The 26259-nt window shown below is 33.7% G+C and overlaps 1 protein-coding gene across 1 annotated transcript in view; it reads left to right on the top strand.

Moving 5' to 3' along the window:
* LOC115885527 (peptidyl-prolyl cis-trans isomerase CYP95-like) overlaps positions 1-26259 on the top strand; it is a 541467-nt gene that overhangs the window by 270009 nt on the left and 245199 nt on the right. The window contains exon 5 of the mRNA XM_030904483.1: positions 10701-10883. Coding sequence (XP_030760343.1) covers positions 10701-10883 — 183 coding nt within the window. The remainder of the gene's footprint in view (positions 1-10700; positions 10884-26259) is intronic.

Genomic DNA, 26259 nt, shown 5'->3' on the forward strand with positions numbered 1-26259 from the left:
ATTCATCCTCTTAGAGAGTAAAATTATCTCGGAACAGTTTGTTGTATGAAAATTCCTTACTATTTGGTCTAGAAGAATGAAATCCTACAAAAAGAATTAGAAGAATTTTTTGAAATTCATCAACCAAATGGGTAAAGTTAGTAAAAATTTATATAAAACTTGGTGACCTGGATTATACACATAAAAATTGGCACAAAGGTAAAGCGAATTTATGAAATTTATACCCTTAGGGAGTAGAATAGGGAATGAAAGTTTGCTTACGAAAATGCAATACTATAATTTTATAAACCAGACAGTATAAAGTTTTATACAAGGGTTTATTTAGTGACATCATAACGAAATATATCTTCCTCAATTATCTTTCAAAGAATAAAAAAATACCTATAAAGAGTGTAAGATTAGTGCTCTTAATAAATAAAAAAAAGATGAAAAATAAAAAACATCTATGCTCACTAGCTCTCTATAAAGAAGTAAAAAATCATTTAAATCAATGCATGAACGATTCGAGGTGTAACGCGAACGTAGTCGCGAGAAAAAGCTAGTAATTTATTAAATTTTTTTATTTAACTCATTAATTTTCATTGAAAAGGAATTTTTGTAATTCGCCACTATATTAGTTAAAAACTAAGAAACTCATATCAAATTTAAGTTTTGCGATTTTGACTTATACTTTTTTACAAAATCTGAACACATTTTAAAAGAAAAAAAGTTTTGATAATATTTGTGTAGATTGACTACAAGTTGTATAACATAAATTTCTACGACCGGTCTACCTAGTGGTCTGCAGCATCGCCTTGTGGTGCAAACGTGGGCCTGTTAATCTGTGACGTGACGCACAACAGCCAAGAAAAACAGAAGCGTGGCTAAGAATTTAGTAATTTAAAAAAAGTCTTTTAGATACAGTAGTAGGTATTAAAAAGTTTTGTGTTTAAATGGGGTTTGCCTTTAACAGTTAAAAAATTATATCGTAAAGTGTAACTTTCCGTAAGAATTCTTTATCTGTGTTTGATCATGATCTATCATCATGTTAACCTGATGTTTTGTATGTTATTTTGTTTTTTTTCGAGGTTTTTTTGCTTGCTTGTTTTACGGATAAGTGCGATCGCATAATTATTATTGATAATGTTTTATTTAATTTTAACATTACTACTTTTTCAGTGAATCTTTAAATCTGTTGTTTTTTTTAAGTTCGTTATTTAAACATATGTATGTAATACACTCATATTAACACTAATCATATTTTTACGTTTTTATTCATCATTTTCAATGCCCCCCCGGTTGCATCTTTGTAAAGGACTGTGAATTTTTTCTAACTTTTAGTATTTTTATGAATTCTTATCTGTTTGTTATTTACTCTGACCTGCTACAATTATACATTGTATAAATACGTAGTCAATAAAGATTTATTTATTTATTTACTACAGCATAAATAAAACACATCTTAAAAAAAATCGACGCCATATTTTTGGATATTGACCTCCCTACAATAATGACCACGAGCCGCCACTGCGGTGTATTCAGGAAAAAACTGTTTTTTTGAAGCAGTTCATTAAAAACGTTAATGAATGTGGCGCCACTAGCCAACTTCAACAATATTTTCATAAGATGAATTTTTAAATTTAGGTATTCACGAGCTTTTGTTAATATAGAAATGAGAATCAATAATCAGCTGATGAATTTATTAAGTATGGAGCTTCCAAAATGGCAGTGTCATTGTGCAATGAGGTCTTCAATAAAACAACGGAGCAAAGTAGGTGTAGTTTGTGGCGCGATTTGAGATATTGCCGAATAACTTCTTCCAAGATATTTGAAGCATCTAGATGCAAAACAGTAGAATGGAGTTTAGTAGAAACTATTATAGGTGCTATGTGAGACACCTGCAAGTAAAAGAGGAACAAATCTTGAACTTAAAATTATGGAAAAGAATCTTTAAATCCCGAATTATCAAATAATGTTATGTGTATAAGTATGCCGATTGTCCAATATTTTTTTAATAGATTTAATATTTTTGTTGCGTTAAAATATGTCAAATCATTTAAAATAACTCTATAATCTTTAAATCCCGAATTATCAAATAATGTTATGTGTATAAGTATGCCTATTGTCCAATATTTTTTTAATAGATTTAATATTTTTGTTGCGTTAAAATATGTCAAATCATTTAAAATAACTGCATATTGGTATTGGTTTAAAAAATAAATTTAAGAACATTATTTGCTATATAAACCACGAAATGAACAACGTAATAAGAAAGAAATGGAAAGGTAAAGGCAAAGGGCAGGAGAACAAAATACAAAAAAGGGGATCCGATAGAGTAAGGAGGCTTTTGGGACTCATCTCATACTTTTATATCGGAAGTAAATAGAGTCATGCCATGAAGATGATGATGGAGCAGACGTAGAGAACAGATGCTTAATATGTGATGAATACGTAAAAAACAATGAGATTTTGTACAGATGTACTTCATGTGGATGCTGGGCACACGAAACTGTATTTTTTTAAATGCAATTATTTGTCAAAGTTAATTGACAAAGTGATTAAAACTGATCTCCATTAATAGATAAATAAATAAATTATTACAGTTTAAATTATGTTATGTGGTACTTGCATTAAAGATTTTAAATTCAAAAAAGTTTCATTTGAGTTCTTGCATAAGTGACCCCATAACACGCTTTTACCCTAAATACATATAGCTTTAATTACTTTTTACCTTTTCCTTTAATATCAGACATTAAATTATTTAGCTCGAACAAAAGTATACATATTTTAAATTTCTTTTTCAGCATGCAGTAATAAAGTAAAAAACTTTGTTATTACTTTTAGAACATTTTTGCTTTTTATGGATTGCCCAGAAGTTTAACAGTGCCGACCTACTTTGCAAACAACCTGATTTAAATTGTATCAACTTCACGCAGTTAATTACGAAGTTTCATACGCGCATTAACAGAAAACCGTAATTGTTTTAGAAATTGATTCTCAGAACTATATTGTTGCTTAAAAATTAATTTAGAGTTTTAAGATACAAAACTTAAAACTGAGAAAAAGATTGGGGATGCAAAAATAATTTGTTGTAGCTACAGATTGTTAAAGTCTTAATAATTTTTAGATTTGTTGTAATTTTCTTCCAAGTACTACTTTTAGTGATTCGAATGAAATTTTGAGGGTAAAAGTTAGGTTAGGTGCTATATTATAAGTTTCATTAAATTCATCAGGGACGTGCATATGGGTTATCACTGGAATATTTTTCAAAAAAAAAATCATGTGCGATACTGACTTTTTCTTTTGATATCAAAATTGTGTAGGCCGTTTAATGTCAGTTAAAAGTTATCTCTTGATATTTTGTCGAACTCGGAATCCTTGATGAGATAAACGCAAATTTATTAATCACAATTAACAAAATAAAAATGAAATTGATAAATTATATATTTTATCTAATTTATTATTAAATAGTATTACTATTAGTTATTGTTTAGTTATTGCTATCTAGTCCAACATACAACAATATCAAATAAAAAAATTATGGTATTTTAGTTAATTACAAAAAAACTAATTTTAAAAAGTTTTAACATCCTGTAACTCTAAAACTATGCATATCCATACCTATGTTTATAGGAACTTTTTTTTATATTTTTTGATGAGGAATCAATGAGTTTTTATTAAAAACTTTCGCAAGTTAATGATATTAAATTTTTTTCAAGATTGCTATTAGACTTGGATCAAGGCGGATTAATAAAATTGCGTTTATCTCATCAAGAAGGCCGAAATCGACAAAATATCAAGAGACAACTTTTAATCGTCATTAAGCTGCTTACACTATTTTGCTAACAAGAGAGAAAAAAAAGTCAGTGGAGTACATGCTTTTTTTAGAAAAATATGCCAGTGATAACCCATATGCACGTCCCTGATGAATATGGCGACACGTTTTTAGTCTTAATATGTCGCATTTATAGTAACTTTTACCCTCAAAATTTCATTCGAAACGCTAAAAGTACTTGAAAAAAAAATAAATTATAATAAATCTAGCTAGAAAACAAAGCAGAATTGGACCTACGTTGATATGAAAAATAAATCTTATTTTTACGTGAGGAATCTCCCCACGAGAGATGACACATGTTTTTTGAAACACACTGTATACCTCCCGAAACGTCAAGCTCTTTTCAAATACCGCTGGCAAATTGGTCTCGGTTGGATCAACGCAGCGACAAAAAAATAACTGTTTTATTCTGTGGATTTTCTTTCAAATGGCGAAAAACCTAGAAGTATTTTTGAAGAAATAAGCCCACCGTAAAGTTATAGACATTCTTATAATGCTTCATTCTTATTTTTGTAACCAATCTTCAAAATTATTTTGAGTTATATTTTCGGTATTAAAAATAAACTCGACAAATTTATCATTTAGCATTTGTAATTCTCTAGAAAAGGAATCTTGATTCATCATATACGTTTAAATAAAAAATAAAAAGAAGAATTATCAAATACATGATTGCCTTTTACTATATCGACTATCTTTTACTATACGAGTATCACAGCATTTAATACAGTTACTGTTATCACTTCTGATTTTTTCAAAATGATTTTCCAAGCAACAGTGTCACAATATCCCGAAAAATGTTAAATAAGTTTATGATGCCGTTTTTGGAAATTTTAATACTAGTTGTTTAGGAAATCGAAAGATGCTTTCTTAGTCCACGGCCACACAGAAAACGGTTTTTGCTTTGAATCAATCCTTTGAGAAAGAGATAGGCGAGATCGGCGCGGTTAGCGTTGAAAAGATGAAGATGAAATATATGCTTGGATCGAACGTTGAACGGGCTGGACATTCGACGACAAACGCAATCTACTGCTAGTGCCAGAGATGTGTGTAAAAATAATTATTATTATTTGCCATTTATTTTAGGAATTTTAGTTTATTTGTGTATAGATTTTTTATTTTGTAGTTTTGTTGTTACTTGTGTTTTATAATTATAATATAATATAATAAATAATTATAATTATATAGTAGACTAGTAAATATTACTAATTAATTGCTAACGCAATTTTAGGACATGATTTATCAGACTTTTTGAAGTAAAACTTTTTTACCTACGCTGGGAGTAAAAATTCAAGGCCGTGACATACGAGCTAGCGAGACGGCCCTGACACACGAACTAGTGGTAACGAAAAGTGATAACGGCTTAGAAATACGTAGTGATGCGACGTGTATTTGTGAGCAGTCCACGTGTTTATCAAAGATATTGATATTTTAAGACAAATTTTGTAAAAGTGAATCAAATTTTTACGTGTAAAAACCCTTTTGTTACACGTAAAAACTATTTTTACTCATATAAAAATATTTGTTAGTCGTAAAAAAAATTTTTTACGCGAAAAATAAAACGATTTCTTAAGTGTAAAAAATTATTTGTTACACGTAAAACAGTATTTTTTACGCGTCGAAAACTATTTGTTACACAAAACACTGATACTCATAAAAAAATATTTTTTTTATTTTATTACTTTTTCAAATCTTTCAATTCTTTCAATTTAATAGAATATTTCTAAACACTAGATGTTATCTATAGAACTATTTTTAGATAATACACTAAAACGAAAAAAAAAATGTTTACTATTTAATTTACTTTTATTGTATTATTAAATATTACGTCTGCCTATGACGGGGTGTGTCTCATCTTAGAAATCGCTAAAGACGCTACAGAAAACAAGCTGATTTGTTTTCATTTGCGTTTTTTGCTAGACACGCCGAACGCTAAATGCTTTTGGTCGAGCCACTCCTATAGCGGGTGGGTCTCAAAAGTGGCTCACCCCCTATAACTTTTTTTATTTTTTCAGATAAAACAACGATATTTGGTATGTTAGTAAATGACATAAATTGGGATTAATTGACGTATTCAATTGTTTTTGGTCACTTCCGGTTTCACCGGAAATGACTACAACTTTTGATTTTTAAATAGCACTCTCGGTATTTTTTTACTTTATTCGATAGAAAATGACACTCGAATCGAATGACATATCATATGTCAACTTTTGACATTTTGACATATGGTTTATTTGAAATTGTAACATGCGGTTCATAACGACAATTTGACTCAAAAGACAAAGTGTGTGGTATCAAATTATTCGTAAAAAAAATGCTTTTTCCAAATATGCTAATGAGCCACCCTCGTTCCATTTGAAACAATTGAGATATGATTAAAAATACGATTTGGGCATATTTTAACCGGCCAGGACAAGACACTAAAACATTAGACGATCAAATCTATTTTTCCAAGGCTCCTTGATTAAAAATTTGTATTTTTAACACAGCCATGGCACTCTAGATTGAAATTTAAAATAGAATTCATGCGATTCAGAATGTCATTTTCTATCGAATAAAGTAAAAAAATACCGACGGTGCCATTTAAAAATCAAAAGTTGTAGTCATTTCCGGTGAAACCGGAAGTGACCGAAAACAATTGAATACGTCAGTCAATTCCAATTTATGTCATATACTAACATGCCAAATCTCGTTGTTTTATCTAAGAAGATAAAAAAGTTATAGGGGTGAGCCACTTTTGAGACGCACCCGGTATAATCTTGTTATTTTGTTTTAGTCGCAAAAGACGCTTCACATAAAAAATGCAAAAATCGCTCTCTGTGTGGCCGTGGGCTTAGAGTTGTATCCCTTGCTAAAGCATTTTTTTAGCTCATTCATCTTGCTGAAAAATATCAACACTAAACAAGGCCATCACACAAATAGTTCGCCAAAATTATATATGCACCGCTATACATGTTGAACGAATAATCACGCGACACGCTTGGACGCCAATGCCGTGTTTTCCGCTGGTAGGCGGAGTATAGAGACGAAATCGACACAAACTGTTCCCGCCAAGAGAGTTGTCGAGCTGTCAATGAGACAACTCTAAATAAAAACAGAACTTGTCTACAGATTCTATAGGCTTGGTGCATTCACCGCCGGTGCTGCAACCGCCGGAGAACTCGTAAATAAGGAACACATAGAAATACACGGGGTTTAAATGGCGAGTAAACGAAAAAATTAGTATACAATTATTCTAAAAGTGTTAGAAAGTGTAATATGTGGAAATTCTAAACAAAAAAAAATAAAAGATAAATATTTTGATATCTTCCGAAGATCTAACTTGCATTATAATTTATTATTCCAGTTAAAAAAATAGATGAGTTCAACTACGGTAGCGAGCATAGTTTTATCACCGGTTTTGCTAGTGGGGCATAATTGGAGTTATTTCGGTTATAACGACATTTTTTAAAGGTACAGAATTATAATATTAGAAGATGTTAATAAAACATTTAATCACTAGTTGATTAAAAAAGTATACCATTAATGTTGCAAATTAAATTTCACCCTCTCATACTATAGTCTATTTAATTTTTTGATTATGTAACAAGCACTTTGTTTACTCACTTGTTTCGTCGAACTGCTTGAATCAATTTTTGCTATTGATCAAATCGGTGTAAGAAATTATAAAGCTATAAAATGTTGTTTCAGGAGAGTTGAATATCCGGAAAAGTTGAGTTATTGAATGTTATTCCACCCAAGAACGCCCTAATTACGCTCTCCTTCGCGTTAACATTTTTTGGTCAATTTTATTAACATTTGAAAATGTCACAACACAACAAGACGCCTAGTTCGAATTCTTTTTCACTTATTTTTTACTACCCGAAACAGCGTTAAACGGCCTACACACCTAACGATTTATCGTACTGCATGCAGTACGATATCCATCAAAACTGCCACATTAACGATAAATCGTAGCGTGTGTAGGGAAATTGCATGGTTTGCAGCATGCAGTCGTCAAATCGTTCGCAGTACGGAGCTTCCGTAAAATATCGTATCAACGGGTCGTGTCTGGGGTGGGGTTTGAACGCAAGTCTGAACGTGTGGAGTGTATTCCCTGCCGCAGCGCCCAGTTACGATATAATTTTTATTTATTTTTGGTTTAATCAATATTATGGATTTAAAAAATAAGACGTTCTGGGAAGACTTTATTGATTTATATAGAGAAAATAGATGCCTATGGGATGTGAAATCAATTTCAATGTGAAAAAAATCAAGCAGGTACCACTTTTTACACCATTTTCGCTTTTTGATTTCTTCTTGTTCATCATCTTCATCTATCAGCAATACCGCAGCTACAAGCACGGCAGCTTTCTTCTTTGAAATCCTTGACATAACGGTAGCCCTTCTCGACGAAAAGTGAATAATCTGAACTGCGGCAGTACAAAGTGTTGCATCGTGTGTACAAAAAATGGCTGTACTGCAAGCCATACGATTTTCTTTACGATCTGCATTTCAACGCGCAGTACGATAAACCGTTACGTGTGTAGGCCGTTTTACACCACACAAACCTCGTACCTGAGTCTTTTATAGTATCATTAACGGCACTAGTAAAAAACTAAAATACTTAAATATTATTTTCAAACACCGATGTCAATATTATTTTAATGCGATCGACATGACATGACGGCGACGTGAACTATTTGTTGATATTTTCTGATTTCTGCCTTCGAGTGCGCTGCGGTCGGAATTTGTTGAAATCAACTGAAATGCACCAAGCCTATGACTGAGTTTTGTGAGACTAATAATAAAGTTTAAAACCTTATTACGGTTCGGTAATCAATTTATTTCGACTAATATTGAAAGCACTCCCTAACTGATTTATGATATATGAAGTTCGAGCGGTTAATTACTAATTTTGTGCATTGTAGACATGAGTCTATTAATCAATGTTCAAAAATAAATTAATAAATTCATCTTCGAGATAGGCGCTTCGTAATAAGGAATGATAATTAAATGCTGTTGGACAAAATTTGCGGGATTAAATCAGCAGTAAATAAATCAATTTCGACAAGTTAAGAAAATATGCTTTATTCATAATAATATTTTTTCGTCATACTATATTGTTATATTATTATAACATAAGCAAAATCAGAATGGAAAAGATGCATATAACGTCCGCCGGACGTTATCATAACGGCCGGCGGCCGTTAAGTTTCTAAGGTAATCGTAACGTCTGTCACCTGCAACAATGACTATTTATTGTCAGTTGGACTTTTCAATAATTGGGAAAATAGACCATAGCGAGATGTCGCGAGAAATTCCGTTGGAAATACAGGAGGAAGCGGCTGCGGCTACTCAAAATTTACTTCCGACTATAACCAGAGAGAGATATCAGCAGGAATATGACAATTTTTGAAGTGGCGGCAGGATAGAAGTATAAACAGCGTAAATGAAGCGGTATTGCTGGCTTATGCTAAAAGAATGTCTGAAATGTATTCTCCTACATCACTGTGGACAAAGATATCCATGCTGAAGCTTGCGTTGAGAGTATATGAAAACATCGACATATCAAGGTAAAAAGCCATTATATTCTTCGATATTTAATCATACTCATCTAAATTATATTTGTTCATAGATTTGGTAAACTGTTCATGTTTCTGAGGCGCAAAAACGAAGGTTATTCACAAAAAAAGCCAAAGTTCTGTCGGAGAATGACATAAATAATTTTCTACTGGATGCCGATGATTACACCTGGTTACTCGAAAAAATTGTATTGGTGCTTGGTATTCTTGGAGCTTGTAGGCGCAGCGAGCTTTGGTCACTCACAGTTGATGATTTCGAAGATTCGGAGAAAAATATTCTTGTCTCATTAAGAAATACTAAAAATAAGAAAGATAGGAAATTTCTTATTCCAAAACGGGCCTTCCGTTTGATGCCTATGGTTTATACAAAAAATACATCAACCTGCGTCCTCGTAACTTTGACAATCCAAAATTTTTCATTGGTTACAAGAAAGGCAAGTGTGTTAAGCAAATCGTCGGTATACATACCATCGGGAGCGTACCGCAGAAAATTGCAAAATTTTTGAACTTGGAGAATCCAGAACGTTATACAGGGCATTCATTTCGTAGATCATCAGCAACCATGCTCGCCGAAAATGGTGGTGATTTACTATCGCTAAAGGAGCTAGGAGGATGGGAGTCTTCAACAGTGGCAGAAACTTACATAGAAAAATCAGTTTCCAAAAGAATGAAAATAACAAATCAACTTTTTCATGATAGCTCCAAAAATAATGTGTCTTTAGTGGATACAAATATTTGCCATTCTTCAGTAGCATCATCTTCTTCTATAAAATCTGTAAATCCCTGGGAAGGATTACAGATTTCTAAGAACAACAAGTGCACTTTTAATTTCCATGTTTATTATCATGAAAAATGAATTTTAGTATAAGACATTATGTATTTTTTATCCTTACTTGTGTTATTGTTCAATAAAATTTGTTATTAAATAGTAGTGTTTATTGCTCTAAAAAATCTGCAGTATGACGAAAAATCTAGAACGCAACACGGCCGATAACAAATAACGGCCTTGGCTGCTTATGATCCTCGGCTATCGCCTCGGATCACAAACTTCAGCCCGGCCGTTATTTGTTGTTTATCGGCCTTATTACGTTAATAACTATAACTTTCCGACTAATTTTTGTTGTAGTTTGATAAAGATTTATGAAAGGACTGCAGTTTAAATTATATTATAATTATAATATAATATATAATTATTTATAAGTAACTTTAATAATTTAAACTAAAGTCAGGGTTAAGAAGAAACATCTATTGAAAATAATTATTCATTCACATTATTGTTTTTTCACTATTTAAATAATTTTTCAAGTTTATTATTTCTTTTATAGATCCCCTCGGCACTCTTTGATTCCTGACAGTGCTCTGAGTCCAAGAAACAGTTTAGTACCAGATTCGACACGCTCTCCAAGACATAGTTTAGTGCCGAGTGATTTAAGAAGTCCTAGGAATAGTTTAGTACCAGATTCAGCATTATCTCCAAGGAACAGTTTAATTCCCGACCAATATAACAGGTAATAACTTTGAAAATATAGGAGATTTGAGGCAGTTGTTTTTATATTTAATATAGTTAGACTATTATTAATTTTAATTTAGAAAAAAATCAGTACAATATTTGGTTCAAATGCGCATAGGAAAATGAAGCATTAAAATTATTTTTGTATTGTAGTTGTACTGTATTTTCAAAAAAAACGTAAATAATTCAAAAACGGGAAGATTAAAATGCGGTAAACTCTAATCAAATTTACCTTTATTTTAATCGTAGATTAAAAATTTAATAATATACAGGCTGTTCCATTTAAAAAAATACAACTTTGATATTTTTTATTTATTTGGGACACTCTGTATCTTGTAAAGATATTTTTAAATTGTAGCTCTAGTAGTCCTTCACCGAACCCAAAACTTACAATTTGTAAAAATCTAATCGTTTAGCTACAATACTCCGTGTCGTATCTGGTGAATAATCCTGTATCCTGTATTGGTAGCGATCTATAAAATTTGTTCCTGTTTGTTTAAATGTGTTTACTCCAAAATTGTGTCTGCATTCTTTAAATTTCTTTCATAGACACAAATCCAGTAGACGTACTTTTACATAATAACTATGGGTTGCGATGATTAGAGATGTTCTAGAGATTGCCTCTTTAAAAAAGTAACTGCAACGCGGTATACTATATAACTAAGTGAGCTGTAAATTATAAACAAACATTACTCATGCATGAAGACGGTTGTTTACGAGCTGAAGGTGAGTGGTGGAAGTCGTACAAAATGAATAATGGCTCTTACTTGCGATTTGAATACTACCTTGTCTACGACAGGTAGTCACGTAGTTGTTTATTAAAGGCGCATTAAGATAAGCGAACGAATAGGGTGGAAAGCATTTGGTCGAATTTGTTGGCTGTAGGCTGTAAAGTTAGGCGTGTTGTCCACTGCACAACGAACATATACCGCACGAATTCTTTCGCGTTGCCAACGAACACCGAACGTCTTTGCTACGAAGTACCTACACATTAAGGAACAATCGGAGATAATTATCTAGCAAGCATCTTTTGTTAGAACACCATCAGAATTGTATATATAAACATTGTTTATTAAAATAAATCAACTATACATAAATGGTAGGAATAACTTTTGAAGGAGTAGGTTTATCGAAAAATTGTAAGAGACTTTTTTGTAGAGAGTTCAATTCTGTACAGGAATATGTGATTGTCATGGCTGCTAGAGAACAAGATCGAGAGAAAAAAATATATTTGCAAAAAGTGGCAAATTCCCATGTAATTTAAATGGGAATTGAATCGTCTTTGGGGCAAGGTTTATTGTGAATATTAAGGGTTTACAATGGTCTGTTATTTTTTTTAGACAATAAACTAAAAATTTAGAGGGCGTCGTGAGAGAAATGATTAACTTTGTAAATAACGGACACCCTAGTGAGCATAGACTCACCTAATTTATTAAATAGGAAGCACACACACAATAACTGTAAGATGATTTACCGTTAAATATCGAATTCTGAACGAATGACAAAAGACCGGTATTCGGCAATGCACTCTGGAAAAGTAAAGAGAAATGTATTTTTCGAAAGCATGCATCGCCTACGGGACAGCCAGGTGTTTGACCAATGGTGTGTTTTATCCTTCGTTTCAGAATGAGGTACCTAGTGGGTTCCTACCCATTAGGTAAGGGTAAACTTGTAAAAAAAACTCCTGTAGGTATTCCTGTAAGGGTAAAAAAAAAGATATTCTTACATTTTTTTAGATAATAGCAGGGCCGGGCCCAATGGGGTGGGGGGGATGGGGAATTCCCCCCCCCCCCCCCAAAGTCAAGCCACTTGGTTCCAAATGCGGTTGGCAAAATCTACCTACCAAGCTACTAATCGTAATAAAAAAATAGAATATAAGTTTTAACTAACAAAAATTGCCAACAATCAAAAAATAAAATAAAAATTTCAATTCAAAAATCTTAATTTAGTTTGCATTAAAAAAAAGTTCTGCATCATGCAAACGTTTAAATTTTGATTTTTTCTGCTGTCTAATGTTTTTAAACACTGTTTTTTTAAAGATGAAAATTGTTACCAAAATCCTAGAATCCGACAAGTTAAATGTTATTGAGGCCTTCTCTATTATAAACAGTGTCAAAAATACCCTGCAAACCATTAGACCAAATCCCGTTGAAGTAAACAACCTAATTGAAGCTTCCAAAACATTTGCGGCATCATTAGATCTCAATGCAGATGAAGATTTTAAAAGGCACCATCGACGGAACGTTATTCCAAAAAAGTTTGATCAACAAAATGAAAATGCTGCACTCATGGACATAAACGCATTTTATCGACACGAATTCTTTTAAGTTTTAGATATCCTCATCAGTTTTTTGGAAAAAAAATTATCTGAAGTCCTAAAAATTATACAACCTTTCGTAAAAATATTTCTTTCCGTTTGTCTAAAAAAGCCGTTATGGACAGTAAAAATATTGAAGCAGCGATCTTATTATTTCCCTCCAATAAACCCGATCCAGCTAGTTTACAGAGCGAATTGGAGGTATTTTTTGATATTTGTATAGAGAAAAAGGTTGCTTCCATGGAAGATGTAATGAAAATTGCCATCGAGCAAAAATACGTTTTTAAAGACAGTTTTCTTTTTTGTCAACTTATCTATACCGCTGCGTTTTCAGTTGCAACACGTCTGGAAACGAGCGAAAATTTAGCACTTTAAAATTCGTAAAAACATGTTACGTACCACCATGGCTAATGAACGATTAGATTTCTTAATGAGCCTGAAAAGCGAGCGCGACATAACAGATAATATAGAATTGACAGATGTGATTGAGTCTTGGATCAAGTTAAAAGATAGGAGACTGAGGGTTCAAACTAAGCACCGTATGATCGAAAAAAAACGGCGTCGAGTTGGCTTGGAAATGACGATCGATGACATGTCCCATATAATTTTACATATAAAATGACAGCGATCTTCATTTCATTGCCATCGATGACGCCGTTTTTTTTCGATCATACGGTAGTATTATTAGTAGGTAAATTTAATCAAGTATCATTCTTACTTGGAACCTAAACCTAAGAAATACATATACCGACCTGGTCATTTGATTACTGTGTATAGGATTTTAACGTGTAAGACAGAGAATAATATAAATGACCGGTTGACAGACAGAGAGACATCATCAAAAGGGGCCGGCGAGAAGCCGTTGCGACCGATACAGTGTTGCCGGTTTTTACGGGTGTGGGCAAGGTAAAGCATAAGCATGGTGGGAGAACGCATTGAGAGGGGCGGTGCTTTATGTTAAGGTTCGTATTCACTATCCAAAAGAACAAAGGAATGAAATTCGGTATATTTGGACAGCAAACCGAATGCATGCGGCCCTTCGCCATTCGGTTCGCTCCATCATCCGTTTCCAGTCGGTATATCAGAGACGTTCGCAAACGAATGAAAATTATAGAACCGCGCGAACAAGACTGGACGTTCGCTCGTTGGATAGTAGCATTCGTTCGTTCGGATAGTGAATACGCACCTTTATGTAGATGAAAGGGTGGGGAAAGGAAATAGATCACCTGAGATCCAAACTATTTTTGCATCATTCTTTTCGCCTAGCTGTTTCGGTATGTACGTTAAGTGTTTCAAAAATGGCTATTTATACGACCGAAGAGAAGGTGCATATCGTTAAATGGTTTTACATTTCGTCAAGTGTGGAAGAGGTCATTGGGCGTTTTGTGTTCACCTTTCAAGATCGCCCTGTGCCTTGTGCCACAACTGTACGCAACATTGTCCATAAATTTGAGCAAACAGGCTGCATTGCGGCGTGCAGAAATTGTAACAATAAGGAAGGCGCAGAGAAGGTGATTCCCGACAAGGTAATTAATATTTGTGCCGCGGTCGAAACAAGCGAACCTTGTTCAAGCCGAAATATAGCCGAACAAGTTGGTTGCAATGCTCGAACGGTGCGCAGGGTTTTAAAAAAGCATGGATATCAAAAAAGTCCTACAAAATCAGTACCACGCAAGAAATTTTTCCCGCAGATTGTAACAGACGTCTGGAGTTTTGCGAGGCTGTAAGAGAAAGAGCCGATCGGAATAATTTATTTTTGGAAAATATATTATTCTCAGATGAAAGTTCGTTTCCCTTACATGGCTACCACAATCCTCGATAGTACGTTATTGGTCTCGAGAAAATAAGCACCTTAGTATGGCACTGCGGACACAATATCCACAAAAACTAAATGTTTGGGCTGGCATGCTGCAAAATCATATCATTGGGCCTTTTTTTATTGATGGTATGTTAACAGCTGCCAAATATTTGGATATGCTACAAAACCAAATTGTACCAGCAGTTCGAAATTTGCCAATCAATTTTGAGGAAGTGTGGTTTCAGCAGGATGGCTGTCCTGCGCATAACGCGCGGAACGTAAATCTGTTCCTTCAAACCACATTTCCCAATCGGCTAATTTCCACACAAGGCACAATTAATTGGCCACCACGTTCTCCTGATTTGTCGCCCAATGACTTCTTTCTGTGGGGATATGTAAAAAACTCCATTTATGGCCATAACCATGAACGACCCATGAATATTGACGAGCTGCGATTAAAAATCGTTCAGTCGTTAGAAAATATCCCCGCTGTTATGTTAGCTAAAGTTAGGTCAGAGTTTTATAACCGTCTTGGCTATTGCGAAGCACAACAGGGAGGTATTTTTGAACCTTTGATTTAATTTTTTATAATTATTTTGCTAATTGTCCTTTTTTAAAGTTGATTTTTAGTCATTTTTTTAATGCTTGTTTTAACTTATGCTGAAACAGCAACAAAAACATGAGCAGTATAGATACAACCGGACGTTTAATTATTTTTATTGTTAAAAGATTAAACGTCTCGAGATGTATGGATAACCTTCAAAATCGTAAATATATTGTAGAATGATGTACACCCAACCCCTTTCAAATCCGACTGATTTGATTTCTGTCTACCGTTCTAGGACTTCGATACTGTCAGTGTTGCCAGATGAAGTTTTGAAAATTTCCTGAAGCCTGGTTGGCACGGTCAATCAACCAACAAAAATATTCTTTTAAAATATTTATCTAATGATACTTTTAGAAATGCCAAGTTTGAGAAAACAAATTAAATACACACACTAAATTGTGTCCAAAAATATGCTTTCGAAAAATGTATTTCCTGGATAGAAACCTTAATGTTAGGGAATATTTCCTAGACCTGGCATCTACGGCCATACCGCCTCTCGAAATGTGGAAGCCATGCATATCTCTTCGCACGTGTCGCCACCAAACCAAACCAAACTCTTGAGTCATAGGCGTACTAATATTTTATTTTCATTTAGATTTAGTATTACAGCCAATTTTAGTTTAAAAGTTTTGCTTATGAATTCTGTAAAATTTAATTTATTAGAATTTTAATAATAATCTTTTTATGACAGCTGACAATGTTTAAGATGCAAACAGTGGAACAACGCCTTCACCACGCTGCTTCTTAAGCCCCATACATACTCAATATAAAAAAAAACTCATCGACATGATCAAAAAGTTTTATGATCAAGCGGGTTTTGTATCATAAATAAAAACAGATAAACAATTTTTATGTAAAACGGCCTTTAAAATTAACATTATAAACATTATGTAACTGTTAAGTGGCATCGTTTTTATGATTCTAATTGTGCTACACTTTAAGGGGTGTGAAATAAATTACTTATTTATAATAATACTGAATTTATGCGGGGTGGTATAACTAGTGTTATAACGGTTGTAGCTATAGTATTACGGGCAACCAACGGTCCAGCTACGTCGAAACACCGGTTCCCATTAGAACACCGAAGTTAAGCGACGTAAGGCGATACTAGTGGATAGACGGGTGACCAGTTCGAAACTCTGTATCGTGCTGTTGTCCAATAAAGGCAAAAGTGTAAAATATTTTGACACACACTGCTCATTCACGCCGGTTCAAGGCCGGATGAGATCGGATATCTCGTGAGTAAGAGTCGATTTAGACACTTGCTCGGTCATTGACCGAGGACCGCTGTTCGGATTCCGCGTAAACAAAGTAGGCCCCGTCCAAATTAGCCCTGGCAGCAAAAAGGAGATGTTAACTTCAAATCTTTTACTTTACTTTATAGTATTACATTATAACATTATCATGTCATAATATTATGAAATAATATTTCCTACTACCAATTTTTTTAATATTGGTACAGCAAACTTATCAGTATAAAGTTTTACTTATCTTTATCCTTTTTATTGCTATTTATAATTCTGAATACGAGGATAAGAAATTTTAGTTTTCAGTACGCCTATGACCGAAAGCGAACGTCTACCTCCCGCTTCATCAGCGGCCATAATTGGATGGAATCAGGGATGAGTAAATATAAAGGACCATAAAATTAATAAATTTTGCTGGTCTGCTGCAACACGTAAGAAATATTTATTGATGGATCAGTATGACAGAGAAGTAATAAAAAGGCCGTTTTTATGAATAACAAAATGGTATTTGAACATCATAATATAATCATATTGAATTGACAATAGATTAATTTATCAGCTATCCGCAGAAAATTGACAATAATAATAAAAACATGACACATGGCAATTAATATAATTCCAAATTAAAAATGGATAAGAGTTTTCATTCATAATAGTAATACAGATATATTTCAAAGAACTTTACTTAAAATTAAGTTTTTTAATTTTGTACTAGTTTATAGCACTTGGTGGTATAACTTGACAAAATAATATCAATCATTAAATAAAGCATAAACGAACCAATAAATAAACAAAAAGGTTAATTTATTTAATAAAACGTACAACGTACGGCTTTGTATGCCGATTGTCGTGTGTATGAAGAATAAAGTCAACGTTTGTTCAGTACAATACGATATACTGAAAGAGAAAAGACTATAAAATACGGGAGAAAAATGAGAAGTTTATTACCTATCCACTTAATCCGGATCGGTCGACAATAGAATTTTGATATTTACAACATTATGTAATTAATTGATTATCGGTCCTATTATGTAACTGAGGATGTACGTAACTAAGTAATAGAGCATATTTTTTGGTTAGTTTATTTAATGAAGCGTACACACGGCTTTGGTTGCTGATTCTCGTGTGTCAACGTGTTCAGTACAATACGATATATTGAGAGAGATGCTGATGCACTATTACGTAGACACGTACATCCTTAGTTGCATAATAAGACAGATAATCTATTAATTCCAAAACGTACTAAAAGCGCAAATTCTGTTGTTGAACAATGTAATCAGTATGATTACAGATTAAATAATTATGGAGGTGCATATGAAACATTAAACGATTCATCATTGTGTTAAGTTATACCACGTAATTTAACAAAAGATCAATCATTTAATGTCTCACTTCACACTGGCTCACTCCATTATTATTTAATACTGATTAGAATGGTCGACAATAGAATTTGCACCATTTACTACGTAATACAGCATATTTTTGGTTAGTTTATTTAATGATATAACCGATAATGTACACACGGCTTTGGGTGCCGATTGTCGTGCACAGAGTCTATAGACTCTGTGATTGTATAAATGAACAAAGAGAAAAGAGCAAGAATTTTCCCAAGCGTATGAAGTTGAGCTCCGGATTAAGTGGATAGGTAATAATTTTCTCTCCCCGACTTACAAGATTGCCATAGCGATTCACTTCTAGACATGTAGGTAAATGATGACTAAAATAAACGACCCAAGATTTTCTTTTGCCGACCAGTATATTATCGTAGTCTTAAAGAAATTAGAATAAAATAAACTATGTTAAAAATGTTCATGTATACTACTGAAATGAAGATAATATATTTAAGCTAAATGTAATCTATTACAGTTGTAGTAAAATGAGTAACTAATTGTTGAAAATCCAGATCCAACCCTAGATGCCACATTTTTTTGAAACGTCTACTTCTGCGGTTTGAAATTTTGATGCAAAATCTGGCAATACCGCTCAGAAGAAATGTTCCCACCCATACCCACCCAACTTTTTTCTCTTTTTAATACATTTGATTTGCCATTAAGCTGCCTACATCACTGTCTTACACGTTAAAATCCTATACACAGAGTTGACCTGTCCCGATGTGTATAGTCTTGTCAAAGAGTAAAGAGTTAGATTCTATTATTATGTTTTATTATGGGATGGGTGTAAGTACAAATACATACTTTTCTTTTTTAGTTGTGGTGCTGTTTTGATATTGTGTTATTTTGGCTCACAATGGTTTTTTTTTATCAAGTGTTATTGATTTTATTTTCTAATGTTAGTATGTGAACAAATACCTACTTCTGTTTAATTGTTTCTATTTTTCCGTTAAGTATGATTTCGGATTTCATTTTGATTTTTTAATTATTATATTTTTTGAGAGAGTGTATAGGGCTCATTTTTTAGATTTTGTAGATTACATTTTTAAAATTTTAAATTCTGTTTTTATAATAGGAATAAATATTCGCCATACTTATATTATACAGACCGGACCACCATAGTAGTAACATAGGCAGAACCGGACGAATTAGCGTATACCCGTCCGCCGGATAAAAAGCAGGCGAAAAAATGCGATAAAATAAAAATAGGTCGATATGTGATAAGAATGTTTCAGAATTTGTATTTATTCGTGTTTTAATAGCCAAAACGAATACATAGATTCTCGCGACAGTTCTCGTGTAAAATTTATTTTTTAAGTAAAATAATGGATATTTACGAAGTTCGTGAGAAAATTCAAATTGTAGAATGGTATTTCCAAAATAGGTCTTATCGGGATATACAAACAATTTTTCCACAAACTTTTGTAGACAGGCCAATTCCATTTTTACCTACTGTATCAAGAGTTATTAATAATTTTGAAATACATGGGTGCGTGTTCCCACAAAAACACAAAAAGCCTGATGTGTTGATTAATGAAGAATAGGAGTTAAAGCAAGTGTTGATTTGTGCTACCGCGGATCAAAATCCCACGTTTTCAAGTAATCAAATTGCTGAGGTGGTTGTCCTGCCCACAATGCCCGTATTGTTAACGAATATTTGAACAACACTTTTCCCAACCGTTTAATTAGTGGACATGGAACTATTTTGTGGCCCGCTAGATCACCAGATCTTTCTCCCAATGACTTATTTCTGTGGGGTTATATAAAATCCAAAGTGTGTGGTCATAATAGGGCTAATAATATGGATGAGCTTCAAGTAAAAATACGAGAGACTTTCCAAACTATTAGCCCTAATATGTTAGCCAATGTCAGACGGGGATTTTACGACCGCCTAGCCTTCTGTCTAGCACAAGAAGATGGTCTTTTTGAACACTTGTTATAACTTTTTTTTATTTAGAGTAATATTTTAGTTTTTTTTGGGTTTAAAGAATTTATTTATTTTTAGTTTTGGCTTGTAAACACACTCAAATAATAAATATTTAAATATTTTCATTTTAAATGTTACCTTAAGTGAAGGTAAACTCTTAAAATGAAAATAATAAATACTCGGCACTCCTCGAGTCGTATTCCTAGTCTGTCATGACCGAGCCGTCCAAGCACAACTGCAACTGCGTACTGCCTGACCAGCCGACTAGCCGGCAGTGAATCTCGAGTACGAACGCAAAACGGGTAAACGTAAATTCGTCCGGCAACTTGCTATGTTACTAGTAGCCTGTTGTTCTCTGTATATAATACCAAATAGGTATCTATTCTATAAAAAAAAGTCAAGTTGTTTTTTTTTACCTTTTTTTTGGTATGTTAGTATATGACATAAATTAGGATTGATTGACGTATTCAGTTGTTTTTAATCACTTCCTGTTTCACCGGAAATGACTACAACTTTTGATTTTTAAATGGCACCCTCGGTATTTTTTTACTTTATTCGAGAGAAAATGACATTCTGAATAGAATAACATATCATATGTCAAATTTTTACATTTTTGCTGAATAAAAAATCGTATTTTAAAATTCAAGCTAGAGTGCCATGGCTATGTTAAAAACACTAATTCTTAATTAAGGAGCCTTGGGAAAATAGATTTGATCGTCTAATGTTTTTAGTGTCTTGTCCTGACCAGTTAGAAAATGCACAAATCGTATTTTTAATCATATCTCAATTTTTTCAAATGGAACGTGGGTGGCTCATTAGCGTATTTGGAAAAAGCATTTTGTTACGAATAATTTGATACCAAACACTTGGTATTTCGAGTCAATTTGTCGTTACGAACCGCACATATTATAATTTCATATAAACCATATGCGAAATGTCAAAAGTTGACATATGATATGTCATTTTATTCAGAATGTTATTTTCTATTGAATAAAGTAAAAAAAAATACGGACGATGCCATTTAAAAATGAAAAGTTGTAATCATTTCCGGTGAAACAGAAAGTGACCGAAAACAATTGAATACGTCAATCAATCCTAATTTATGTCATTTACTAACATACCAAATCTCGTTTTTTTAACTGAAAAAATAAAAAAGTTATGGGGGTGAGCCACTTTTGAGACGCACCCAGTAGATCGGCCTTTAGAAGGCCTATAAAAAATAAGAAAAAAAGGTTTTTACACAATTTTGCCTAGATAACGGATGCTATAAATAATAGCTTCATAATATTCAGTAAATTTTGAATATTTTTTGTTAGAACCATGTTCCCTTAAAAAAGGGTTAGATCTGTTTTTATTTAAATATTAATAACTCCAGACTTGATGAACGGAACCCAACAAATGAGGGCTCGTTTAAAAGAGCGTTCAACAATAAGCTTTTGAACGTAGACGACAGGGGGCGCTGTTTTACAATTTGACAAAGATTGTGCGTTTTTTCAAAAAAATTAAATGCGACGGTATATGTAATTTTAGCTGATAGTAAAGAGTAATAAAAGCTTAAAAAGACAGTGAAAACCGTAAATTGATATCTTCTTTCAAACCGAAGATATTAGTAAAATTATAATAAATACGAAAATATAAGCCTTTAATTACCATATTTTTCTAACACTAGATCTTAATACACCTAGTATTATGGTATTCTGGTACATTGTTGAATTTTTCAATAAAATAAGCTTTTTTATCTTATTTTTTTATTAGAATGATCATAATCAAGAGGGCTAGTGATAACCCTAGGGATTGTGTTAGAAAAATAAGGTAATTAAAGGCTTATTTTTTCGTATTTATTATAATTTTGCTAATAACTTTGGTTTGAAAAAGGATATCAAGATGCGGTTTTCGCTGACTTTTTAAGTTTTTATTACTATTTAGTATCAGCTAAAATTACATACACTATCGCATTTATTTTTTTTTGAAAAAAACGCGTAATGTTTGTTAAATTGTAAGACAGCGCCTCCTAGCGTCTACGTTCAAAACCTTATTTTTATCGTTTATGTGGTATAATATAGAGTAAGAAACGCTCTTTTAAACGAGCTCTCATTTCTTGGATTCCGATCCAGTCCGGAGTTATTAACATTTAAATAAAAACAGAACTAACCTTCCCCCACCAGTTTATTTTAGCAAATAGGGGAATATGGTTTTAACATAAAAGATCCAAAATTTACCAATTATAAAGCTATTATTTATAGTGCATCGTATCTAGGCAAAATTTCTTAAAAATTCCATTTTGTTATTTTCCGTAGCAGTTACGCCCCCAAGAGACCGTTCTACAAACTTGCAAATAACTTCCAGCAATTTATCATGGTCTCTTTAGTAATAAATATGTTTTCCGCAAGCCCTACGACTAATACTTTCCGAGATACAGCCTAGAGATATTCTTAATGGGACACCCTGTACAATTTTTTGTATTATTATAATGTAATATTAAAGTCTAGGGTATACAAATTTTCGAGATTACCAGCAAGATAAGGAATTTTCGTGCCTGTTAAGCAGACGTTCTGCCGCAGTGTTATTTGCCTCTTGCAAAGAATTTCCTCTATTTTTCATCAATTTATCCCTGCTAATTTCCTAATATAATAGTCCCATATCAAGTTTGGTCTTCCTCTAGGTCTCTTGGTTCCTCATGGGTACTGTGCTGTAATTTTTGTGGCCTATCTGTCCTTTCTGTCACATGTCCTGCGCATTGCCACTTGAGGGATTTGATTCTGTGGATGAAATTTACTACCCGGGTCTTTTGTCGTATCCACTCTATTCTTTTATTATATTCTTAGATTTCTTATTAGGTGTTTTCCATATACACTAAAAATTTCTGGTGATAACACATGCCATATAATATAATCTGATTTGTTTTTTTTTGGCCGATCGCATGATACAAGACTTTAAGCTGACTGTTCCATAACAACTATTGCCGATTTATAATTTTTAAATGTTTTAACATTTTTCATCTTTATCATTCAATGTCTGAGGAAATTGAGTCATCTAGGAAGTAAATATTTCATTTTTCTCTCTTGAAATAAAAATATTCGTTCCGAGTTTATAGAACGTGTTTGAAATATTTAGAAATCACGTAAAACTTATCAGTAACCATAAATTTCACAGACTGTTTTCGTTTTAAATTGAACATAAATTTTCGTAAAAAAACGAATATTAATTAACTGCCAGAATTGTATTTGCCCGTCGCTAGTAATAAAAAACACAAAAAAAGTATAATAGAAATATTAATTATTCTAAGAACTCCGAAATATTGTGAACATATTTCGTACAATATACTGGGTAAGAAGAAACTCATTAGACAAAACGCCATTCACTTGATTTTCTTAGGCTATATTTGAAACTTGGGTTTATATTATAGTTTATTTCCCCTTAACAACAAAAAGTCCACTTGAATTTTTGAAGGAATATATAAAATTGGAATTGAATTAGATGCAACTTCAACATTGAAAATAACAGGAAGTCTTAGAGGGAAGGGATAATCTACGTATCATAAGGACTGAAACTGCTTTATCCAAACCAGCATAGAAAAAAAATTGATCACTCATCTCCACCCTTCTACACCTCGGACAACGAGAAACAACGACAAGCACAGGCCAGGACCTAGTGGACGCTTGGCGGTACTTATTTTGTATATCGATATTTTTATCATTGTAGCATACAATAAATCTAAACATTGTGCACTTCAAAAAGTTCAAAGGGATTTTTCCTAAAGACCAAATTAATTTGTCACCGAGGAAAGGAATGGTCTATGGATAATATATAATGGATAAAATAATAATAAATACTTCAAATTATACATAGCATGTAGGAGTAAGGGCTATGAGGAGATGTGTCGGCAAAAATTAACACTTCCAATTATCAGAACACAGCTGAAAATTTAAAGGTTGAACCTGGTTTACTCTAAGATGTTTTCCAATTGCTTCAACTAAATGTACTGTAATAGGTAATACTTTATTATAAACAGCTCAACAAATTGCATTTAGATGGGTCTTTTGTATTTTTCTTCCCAATCAGTTTTTTGGTTCTGATTTAAATGCGATAAAAGGTAGAGTAATAGTAACCGTTCAATATTGCAAGATTGTCATATGAAACACACATACATGTAATACAAAAATAATATAAATAATAATACAAAAATGGCATTTTGCTAATTTTGAAACGTATTTTATGTAGCTACATTTGAGGAGCACGAAAATTGCGCCGCATTATTAATAGATGAAATAGCTATTAACCTGTCTCTGCATTTCGGCAACTCGACGAAAAGTATATTATGAAGGCCCACAATGGAAATTTTGGCATAATTAACATCCCATGCTTTAGTTTTTATGCTCGCAGGAATTAACGTAAAAAAAACTAAGATCTAAACAAGTTGTTGGATATGAACTAACAGGACCTAAGTCATATAGTGCTGATGAAGTTCAAAAAAGTAGCTGAATATATTAAAAAAAACAGAAGATATAGATGTAGCAGTGAAAACTGTAATATCGGACATGGGTGCATTAAATAGAGCTTACTGGCGCTGATAATATTTCTACAAGCAATTACAAATTACAATATAGTAAAATATTCTCCCCATCCATCGAATAAAAAAGAAAAATTATACATAATGCCAGATCCTGTTCATTTGTTCAAAAACTTACGATTTCGCTAATAATTTTAGTTAGTACGTGTTCTTGTTTAGTTAGTTAGTGTTCTTGTTTAGTTAAGAGTTGTAGAATGTAGAATGAGTAAGAAGGGGGGGGGTTAATCACTGCGACCTTAAAGATCTATCGTGCCCCCCTTCCTTGAGTCATCACACAGTCTGTAACCCATCATACCCCTGTTGTAGAGGGGACAGGGTATTTTCCATCCTCCTCTGACAACAGTTCTTCCTCCGAGAGTACACACCTTTCCACGGCTAGAGTTTGTCCCTCCGTGCCGCCCTTCACAGTCGAGGACCTTGCTTCCGGCTGAGGAACCCGTGAGGTGGAGGCTGGAGGATCTGACGCCATTTTCTCCACCACTTTAACTTGGTCTCTCCTTAGACCTGATACCGGTGTTATCCTGTATCTATAATAGAGGATATGTCCCTCTTTCTCTATTGCTTTCTTGGATTTGAGGTCAGTCCTATTGTGAGGCCCTGACCATGACCCTCCCCCCTAGAGTTGATGACTCGCCAACTCGATGTCCTTACATTAAGTTCTGACCCTGGATAAGGCTCAGTAGGTAGGTGGTGTCTTTCCCCTTGCTTCTCGGCAAAAAGACCGTGATGACCGCCCCTTTAGTCGGAATGTTTTTTCCCTTCACTGCAACCAGTTCCGGCCCTTGCCAATTTTTAAGCTTAGGTGCGATTTCCACCAACCAATTCGCCGTTTCTTGAAATACACAATCTATGAGGATCATGCCCACCCGAAAGTGTATCCCCGCAAAACGCAGCTGACCCACATTTTGTAGATCGTTGTGCTGCGACCCGATCGCCACCACTTCGTCCAGTATAGCCTCTTCTAGAGACGTTTGCTGGTCGGTGGTCAGAGCAACCTCTGGGAAATCCTTTGGCAGCACCGCCATTTTCACTTGTCCAGCAATAGCGGCAAAGCTGGTGATACGTTCCTGCTTGCCTCCCGGTGTTGGACGGCTTTCCATCCTGGCTTTTTTCTCTCCCTGGCGCGGAAGAGGTTCTCGCTCTCTCTTTTGCCCTTTGATGGAGATGGAGATGAGTCAGGTTGTTCCTTGGTTTTTTTACTCTCCCCTTCTCGGAGGAGTGTTTTCGCTTTTGCTTCCTCTGGAGCAAGTCCTTCGTGGAGCAAGCTCCTGGTCAAGTGCTGAGGAGGTATCTCCGTGCTTCTGCTCCGCTAAGACCTACTCTCAGAGTATTGTCTAGCCGGCCTGGTTGACCCAGGCTGGGTAGCCGAAATGGTAGCTTGTGTCGCTTATTGGGTTTAGGGGTAGGCTCCCGACCCTTGCTGGAGAAGGTGGTAGCTTGTGTGCCACTTGTGGAGGATGATCCCAAGCAAGTGTAAGCCGCCCCTCTTGTAGTTTCCTTTGGATTTGGTCCCTTGG

The sequence above is a fragment of the Sitophilus oryzae genome, unplaced genomic scaffold (assembly GCF_002938485.1).
Source record: "Sitophilus oryzae breed Bouriz unplaced genomic scaffold, Soryzae_2.0 scaffold_395_pilon_pilon, whole genome shotgun sequence".
Taxonomy (NCBI): domain Eukaryota; kingdom Metazoa; phylum Arthropoda; class Insecta; order Coleoptera; family Curculionidae; genus Sitophilus; species Sitophilus oryzae.